Here is a 9,342-nt window from a genome sequence, read left to right as displayed (position 1 = left end):
GACTGATGTACCATCGGTCAGCAGACCTGAAGTTTACATGTGATCTTTTGAACCATTAACAATGGGGAAAAGTAAAGATCACCAAGCACAAGTAGACGGCCCCACACAACTGTGACAAACCTTAAACTGAAATATTCTACACTCCAAACCAACCGGAGCCATGTGATCTCCCGGCAGATGCAAAACACTATATAAAATCCAGGACAATTTTGGGAAAAGTATCTGGCAACATTCCGCCCCGACTTATCCAGGTGATCAAAACTACTCCAGGAGATCTACCTTTTTGTGTTACATAAAGTGTTGTATTGAAAGGGGTTAATTCAAAATATTTGTTCAGGAACTGTAATTAATATCAGTCTCCACGGGTTTCCAGAAGCTGGTTGTTCAGTGACTCTAATTAATATAAGTCTCTATATACAGAATTGTGTCACTGGAGTGATTCTCGCTCATATTAATAAGGCACTCCTTTCAATGTGATGCCCCATAGTCACAGTGAGAGCATCACCTCTGGCACTAACAGCGATCATGACACTGCTCCACAGAGCGGGAGTCGGAATCTGAGAACAGTAGATTCGAATATTACAACAATGGATCAGAATCTGAAAAAAATGGATTGGAATGTTACAACAAATGGCAAGAGTTTCATCTTGTATTTTAACTATCTTGTTGCACATTATGAGGAACTACCATTCGTATTGCGAATGCGTTATGCATTTCGTATTATTCAGTACATTTACTATCCCGTTCTTGCTGTTGTTGGTTTTGCTGGTAAGTCTATCTAGTTATTCCAGTAACAATGGTTCAATGTATTACTGATCTCATATTTTACTCCCCCCTCCTTGCTGCATTTGTTGTTCCTAGTAGTCTCTGTATCCAACTATTAACTCTGCAAACCATGTTTCACTTTATTACTAGACTTGTAAATTGCTTTCTCATCTTTGCTTCAGTTGTTGCTCCTGGGACATCTCTGCATCCAGCTATTAACTTTAGATACGTTGTTAATTGTACGAGTGTTCTTTTAATTTATTCCACACAATTTGCTGTTGTTGGTGTTCCTCGTAAGTCTCAATATCCAGCAATTATATCTCTAATCTATATTTCACTGTATTACGGAGTATGTCAGAATGGCAGGCAGTGACTAGTGGGGTACCGCAAGGTTCTGTGCTGGGGCCCCAGCTGTTTACACTGTACATTAATGATTTAGATGAGGGGATTAAATGTAGTATCTCCAAATTTGCGGATGACACTAAGTTGGGTGGCAGTGTGAGCTGCGAGAAGGATGCTGTGAGGCTGCAGAGCGACTTGGATAGGTTAGGTGAGTGGGCAAATGCATGGCAGATGAAGTATAATGTGGATAAATGTGAGGTTATCCACTTTGGTGGTAAAAACAGAGAGACAGACTATTATCTGAATGGTGACAGATTAGGAAAAGGGGAGGTGCAAAGAGACCTGGGTGTCATGGTACATCAGTCATTGAAGGTTGGCATGCAGGTGCAGCAGGCGGTTAAGAAAGCAAATGGCATGTTGGCCTTCATAGCAAGGGGATTTGAGTACAGGGGCAGGGAGGTGTTGCTACAGTTGTACAGGGCATTGGTGAGGCCACATCTGGAGTATTGTGTACAGTTTTGCTCTGCTAACCTGAGGAAGGACATTCTTGCTATTGAGGGAGTGCAGCGAAGGTTCACCAGACTGATTGCCGGGATGGCGGGACTGACCTATCAAGAAAGACTGGATCAACTGGGCTTGTATTCACTGGAATTCAGAAGAATGAGAGGGGACCTCATAGAAACATATAAAATTCTGACGGGGTTAGACAGGTTAGATGCAGGAAGCATGTTCCCAATGTTGGGGAAGTCCAGAACCAAGGGTCACAGTCTAAGGATAAGGGGTAAGCCATTTAGGACCGAGATGCGGAGGAACCTCTTCACCCAGAGAGTGGTGAACCTGTGGAATTCTCTACCACAGAAAGTTGTTGAGGCCAATTCACTAAATATATTCAAAAAGGAGTTAGATGAGGTCCTTACTGCTAGGGGGATCAAGGGGTATGGCGAGTAAGCAGGAATGGGGTACTGAAGTTGAATGTTCAGCCATGAACTCATTGAATGGCGGTGCAGCCTAGAAGGGCCGAATGGCCTACTCCTGCACCTATTTTCTATGTTTCTATGTTTCTATGTTTCTATGTCACTTAAATCTTTGGAAGTCTTCGTCACATTGTATATCTAGTGACTCAGTCCCCTCTGTGGCCAATATCTGAGGCTGATCGAGATTGTTCGCAAATTCGGCATTCTATTTTACCCTGAGTTCAGTTCTGACCTCTTCTCCTTAGAATCACTGGTCCTGGCCACTCTCATCTTCATAATACTGCCCAACTCAATCCTTCGCCTCAATAGCCCAGTGACTTTGTTGAACAAGAATTGACCATTGCAATGCTTTCCTTGCCCACCTCGCAGTTACAGTCCATTATAAATTAGAGCTCAACCATATAATTTGCTGATCATATCCTAACTCCACTAAGTCCTGTTCACCCATCAACAATCTGCTTTTCGACCAAAATTGGATCCCGATTAAGTAATGCCTCATTTTTATTATTCTCATCAATGTGTTCAACTCCCACCATGGTCTCACCCTCTCCAATTACTCCCATTCCCCTGCTCTATTCCCATAGTCCAGCAATGTTTTCCCCTTCAAGTATTGATCCAATTGCCCAATAAATGTTAATTTACTTCCGTCGATACGTCCTCCAGCCATACTCTCTCTATTTTCTTTTACTCATTTATTCTGGCACTTTGTAAGCTTCTCACTTCCTCTCTGTCTCTCTGTCAGTTTCATTCTGTCTCTCTACATTTCACGCTCTCTGTCTCTTGCTTATAGAATGTGAGATTAATACAGCAAAGAAAGAGGCCACTCGGTCCATCGTGTCCATGCCATCACTTGGATAAAAATATCTCAGATGTCCAACTCTTTCGCCAGAAACATGTAAATGTATCTCCTTCCACGAATAAAGCAATTCCCTTTCGAAAATAACGATTTAATCTACTTCCACCGTGTTCTCACAAATCGCATTCCTGATCGCAACAGCTCACTGCATAAAGAACACTCTTCCCATCTCTCCTTTGGTTCTTTTGTCAATTACCTTAAACATTTGTCCTCTGGTTACGCACCATTGTGCAACTGGAAACATTTTCGATTTACTCGCTCTCTCAAAACCCATCATAATTTTGAAAGTCTACATTAAATGTTAAATCTTTGCTGATGATAAAACGTCAACATCGTAGACAGTCACTTTAAATAGAGCAAGGCTTGCTTCCACTCTAAAAATGAGTTCTTATGTAACTGAACAGTCCAATACGGAAATTACAATCTCTGTCACACGTGGGACAGACAGTGGTTGAAGGAAAGGATGGGTGCGGCTCGTTTGCCGCACGCTCCTTCTTACTCCTGCGCTTGGTCTCTGCATGCTCTCGGCGACGAAACTCGAGGTGCTCAACGCTCTCCTGGATGCTCTTCCTCCACTTCAGGCAATTATGGGCTAGGGACTTCCAGCTGTCGGTTGGAATGTTGCATTTGATCAGGGACGCTTTGATTGTTTCATTCAAAAGTTTCCTCTGCCCACCTGGGGCTCGCTTACTGTGTAGGAGTTCCAAGTAGTCCGCTTGCTTGCGAGTCTTGTGTCAGGCATCCGGAAGATGTGGCCCGCCCAATGGAACTGTCCAGGTGTACCAGCATCGAAGCACTGATAATACAAAGATAAGTGTGAAAGCATGGTGTGCGGAGGACGTAAAAAATCTGCAAAGACATATCGATAGTCTAAGTGGGTGGGCTACAACAATGGCAGATGGGGTATAATGTGGAAAATGTGACGTTATCTTCTTTGTTATTATAAATAAATAAGCAAATTATTATTAAATGGGGAGGGATTCCAAATTGCTGAGGTCCAGATTGGTCAATGATTCTGGTAAATAAAAAAACAGGAGGTTAGCATGTAGGTACAGCTAGCAATTCGAAAAGGCAGCAGAATGTAGGCTTAATTTCAAGTGGGACAGAATGTAGAAGTCCTGCTACAACTGTACAGATTGTCAATAAGACTACAGCTGGAGTATTGTGTAGAGTTTGGTCACTTTAGTTAAGGAAGGATTTACTTTCATTGGAAGAATTTCAGAAAGGTTCACGACGTTGAATACTGGGATGAAAATCTTGTCATAAGAATAAAGGTTGAGCAGGATGGGTGTGTATACATTGGAGTTTAGAAAACTACGAGGTGATCTTATTGAAATGTGTAAGATTCTATCGGGGCTTGATGGGGTAGACGCAGAGATGATGTTTCCTCGAGTGGGGGAAATCTAGAACCAGGGGACATAGGTTCAGATAAACGGATCGCCCATTTATATCACAAATGAGAAGCAATTTATTCTCTCAGGGGGGCTTGAATCTTTCGAATTCTCTTCGACAGAGAGCTGTGGAGGCAGCTTCTATGAATCTTATTAAATGGAGATAGACTGATTTTTAAACGAGAAGGGAGTTCAGGGTTATGTGGAGTGGGAACGGAAGTGGAGTTGCGGCCAAGATCAGATGTTCTTTCCAAAGACTCAGGTCCAATCACAGAGGCGTGACCGGAGTCAAATATTTGGCTCTCGGAATGAAATCCCTGGACCGACGTGAGAGCACTAAAAGTTAGGCGAACCTGCGAATGACATTTCTCGACAGAGGTGGGTGTAGTGTAATGGAGGTGAACCTGGTCCTTAAATATCTAGACTGAGGGAGGGAGCAGTGTAATCTAGGGAGATGTTGATGTGAACTCCTGAAGCGAGATGGGAGCCCTATCTGGGAAGTCCTGTCATCGCATCACTGGAATCATCTCAGAGATTCTGATGTCATGAATATTTATTTATTGTGAATGTTTTACCGTTATTTTCTGTGATGCAATAATTCAGAAATCATAAAAGCGGCCGTCCATTTTTTATTATTTTATTCCTTCCTTTTATCAGCCAATTTCTCGTCTTTTGTTCTCACTTGGAGTTGAATAGAGGCAGCAAAACTCTGTTCGCTCTGTTCTGTCCACGCTATGTTATAGGCGGGTAAATATCCGCTGATCATTTAGTTCCAGTTAGTGTCTCCTTTGTCACGATCACAAGTTCTGCATTAATGGCAGCGCTTCTGATGGGTGGAACAGGAGTACAAGCATCATTAACATTCACAAACAAAATGTTCGTTCAGCCAGATTTCTTTCATTTATTTCGAATCTTTAAGTTGAATTTGCAATTTGGTTTCAAGCCGATCTGTCACAGTTCAGTGCGTCTCTCAGCGAGAAACAGAGTGGAAAAATCTGTTGTGTCCGGCTGTACACTCCTGATCTTTCGGCCCCTCGTGCGGAGGGGGAGCGGGAGGTCAGAATCCTCGTCGTCGGACAGCTCCGGGACATGGCAAAGCGGACCATCAGCTGGTCCAGGCAGCGGACGGTCGAGAGGATCGTTCAGCCCGGCTGCCTCCCTCTCTTCCGTGGAAACGTTCAAGTCAGGGTGTCCCTGGAGATGGAGCATGCGGTGTCCACCGGAAAGTACTCGGCCTTCCATGAGAGGTGGGTGCCGGAGGGACTGAAGTGCATCAACAACACCGGCAAACATATTTAATTTGATTCTTCAATGGTAAAAGTGTAATTTGATTACAGTTATCGGTTTTATTGCACATATATGTCATCGCAGCGCATTTGGAATGAGGTGACATGATAGGTCCAAGTCAGCATGGATTTGTGAAAGGGAAATCATGCTTGACAAATCTTTTGGAATTCTTTGAGGTTGTTTCCAGTAGAGTGGACAAGGGAGAACCAGTTGATGTGGTATACGTGGACTTTCAGAAGGCTTTCGACAAGGTCCCACACAAGAGATTCATGTGCAAAGTTAAAGCACATGGGATTGGGGCTAGCCTGCTGACATGGATTGAGAACTGGTTGTCAGACAGGAAGCAAAGAGTAGGAGTAAATGGCTACTTTTCAGAATGGCAGGCATCGAGTTGTGGATCGGTGCTGTCGTCCCAGCTGTTTCCACTGTACATTAATGATTTAGACGAGGGAATTAAATGTAGTATCTCCAAATTTGCGGATGACACTAAGTTGGGTGGCAGTGTGAACTGTGAGGAGGATGCTCTGAGGCTGCAGAGTGATTGGATAGGTTCGGTGAGCGGGCAAATGCATGGCAGATGAAGTGTAATGTGGATAAATGTGAGGTTATCCACTTTGGTGGTAAAAACAGAGAGACAGACTATTATCTGAATGCTGACAGATTAGGAAAAGGGGAGGTGCAACGAGACCTGGGTGTCATGGTACATCAGTCATTGAAGGTTGGCATGCAGGTACAGCAGGCGGTTAAGAAAGCAAATGGCATGTTGGCCTTCATTGCAAGAAGATTTGAGTACAGGGGCAGGGAGGTATTGCTACAGTTGTACAGGGCCTTGGTGAGGCCACACCTGGAGTATTGTGCACAGTTTTGGTCTCCTAACTTGTGGATGGACATTCTTGCTATTGAGGGAGTGCAGCAAAGGATCACTAGACTGATTCCCGGGATGGCGGGACTGACATATCGAGAAAGACTGAATCAACAGTGCTTGTATTCAATGGAGTCAGAAGAAAGAGAGGGGATCTCATAGAAATGTTTAAAATTCTGACGGGTTTAGACAGGTTAGATGCAGCAAGAATGTTCCCACTGTTGGGGAAGTCCAGAACCAGGGGTCACAGCCTAAGGATAAGGGGTAAGCCATTTAGGACTGAGATGAGGAGAAAGTTCTTCACCCAGCGAGTGGTGAACCTGTGGAATTCTCTACAACAGAAAGTTGTTGAGGCCAATTTACTAAATATATCCAAAAAGGAGTTCAATATGGACCTTACTACCAGTGGGATCAAGGGGTATGGCGAGAAAGCAGGAAAATGGTACTGAAGTTGCATGTTCAACCATGAATTCATTGAATGGCGGTGCAGGCTCGAAGGGCCGAATGGCCTAATCCTGCAACTATTTTCTATATTTTCTATGTTTCAATAATGAGGGATCAATTCATATATAATTTAAATCAAAAATCGTTGTATTTCATGATAAACACCCCCAGCTGATTGTTACTTAGGTACTTAGAATATGAACAAACTTTCATATTTTCTCGTCTAATATTGTCTGCACAAGTGGAAACCAACAGGTGAAAAGCCGCAGCAATTAATCTCTTCCATTTGTGTTCAAATACTTTAAATATTCGTTTCAAGGACACCCTCAAATACTCCATATTAAAATACAACATCCCCACCGACACATGTTAGTTCCTATCCAAAGACCACCCGAAGTGCAGAAAGTGGATCCGGAAGGGCGCTGATCACCTCGAGTCATCGCTAAGAACATGTAGAAACCAAGCGCAGGCTACGGAATGTGTGTGCGGCAAACCAGACTCCCCACCCACCCTTTGCTTCAACCACTCTCTGTCCCACCTGTGACAGAGACTGTAATTACCATGTTGGACAGTTCAGTCACCTGATAACTCACTTTTAGCGTGGAAGCAAGTCTTTCACGATTTCGAGGGGCTGCATATGATGATGATGTTACATAAGCATTTGGCTGCTCATTGACTGAGGGATAGGTCGTCTGATTTAATGCAGATAAATGAATTTAGTTGGTGATTACCTTGTCAATGATTGCTAATTATTTTAGTTTGGAGTCTATTCTTTGATCGAAATTAATGTTTAATTTACCTGTTTATTTCCCTGCCTGACAGTTAACATCTTGTCGATTGTGATCCTGCCTCGTGGAAAGTGCGGTCTCTCCAGATGTGTCACTCGCTATCTGGTGGCCATGGCAGCGACGGATCTCCTGGTCATTATCCTCGACCTGATACTGAGACACATTCCGATTCATTATCAGAAAGAGTTACATTTCGTGCGGTCCTTCCGCGTGTGTAATATTCACGCCATCTTACTTCAAGCAGCCACAGATTGCTCTGTCTGGTTCACCGTCAGTTTCACCTTTGATCGCTTTATGGCCATTTGTTGCCAGAAGCTGAAAACTAAATATTGCACCGAGAGAACGGCGGCTGTGGTTCTGGGAACCGTGACTTTGCTGAGCGGGTTCAAGAACATTTTCTGGTATTTTATTTTGACAGGTTTCTATACACTTGCAAACATGCCCTGGTTTTGCTATATAACAGATGATGTTCTGAATTCACCGGTCTGGGCAGCAATCATATTCCTTCATTATATTCTCACCCCATGTATCCCATTTGCTCTGATTCTGCTGCTCAATACTGTCACCGCCAGGCGTATTATATTGGCCAGCAGAGCCCGCAGGCAACTCCGGGGTGCCAGCAGTGGGGATTGTCCCAGTGACCCAGAGATGGCGAGCCGCAGGAATTCCATCATTTTACTGTTTGTTATCTCCGGCAATTTCATCCTGTTGTGGGCGCTGTTTATGGTGAATTCTATATGGACTCAGATGTACTTTTTGGGGTATGATTCTGTATATATACCTTTTTATGTAATGGACATTGGATTAATGCTGCAGGTGCTGAGTTGCTGCACAAACACGGCAATTTATGCCATGACCCAGACTAAGTGCAGACAGCAGTTTAAGAATGTAGGGAAATATCCCTTCACACTGATTCTGAAATTAATTAAACGATGAGAAGATGCAGAAACGTTTCTGCATCAGACTCCCTGTGTCCTGATATTGTGAGCGAGCTGTTCTCCCTCGCGTGGCCAGTGAGTCGCGTGAATAATAGCACTCTCACTCACACACTGACGACAACGGGCGCCCTGTGAGGCGCCTGCATCCGGATGAATCACCGTCAGCATCACAGGCAGTCCCACGAAATATAGAAACATAGAATCATAGAAAATAGGTGCAGCAGTAGGCCATTCGGCCTTTCGAGACTGCACCACCATTCAGTAAGATCATGACTGATCATTCACCTCAGTACCCCGTTCCTGCTTTCTCTCCATACCCATTGATTCATCCGTAAGGGCCATATTTTGAATATATTTAATGAATTGGCATCAACAACTCTCTGTGGTAGTGAATTCCACAGATTCACAACTCTCTGAGTGAAAAGGTTTCTCCTTATCTTGGTCCAAAATGGCTTACGCATTATCCTTAGACTGTGACCAGTAGCTTTGGACTTCCTCAACATTGGGAGCATACTTTCTGCATCTAAACTGTCCAGTCCCGTCAGAAATGTATATGTTTCTAAGAGGTCCCCTCACATTCATTTAAACTCCGGTGAATGCAGGCCCAGTGAATCCATCCTCTTCTCATATGCCAGCCATGTATCCCGGGAATCTGTCTGGTGAAACTTCGCTGCACTCTCTCAATAGCAAGACCG

At 43.8% G+C, this 9,342-nt stretch overlaps 1 protein-coding gene across 1 annotated transcript; it reads left to right on the top strand.

The window, feature by feature from the left end:
• The first annotated feature begins 587 nt into the window (after window positions 1-587).
• On the top strand, window positions 588-8,645 carry LOC139256613 (probable G-protein coupled receptor 139). The gene is made up of 2 exons (XM_070874273.1): window positions 588-768; window positions 7,744-8,645. The coding sequence occupies exons 1-2, from the start codon at window positions 588-590 to the stop codon at window positions 8,643-8,645; spliced, it is 1,083 nt and encodes a 360-aa protein (XP_070730374.1).
• Window positions 8,646-9,342: the final 697 nt, after the last annotated feature.

The sequence above is a fragment of the Pristiophorus japonicus genome, unplaced genomic scaffold (assembly GCF_044704955.1).
Source record: "Pristiophorus japonicus isolate sPriJap1 unplaced genomic scaffold, sPriJap1.hap1 HAP1_SCAFFOLD_75, whole genome shotgun sequence".
NCBI classification, from domain to species: domain Eukaryota; kingdom Metazoa; phylum Chordata; class Chondrichthyes; family Pristiophoridae; genus Pristiophorus; species Pristiophorus japonicus.
This window is presented reverse-complemented; position numbering and strand designations above follow the sequence as displayed.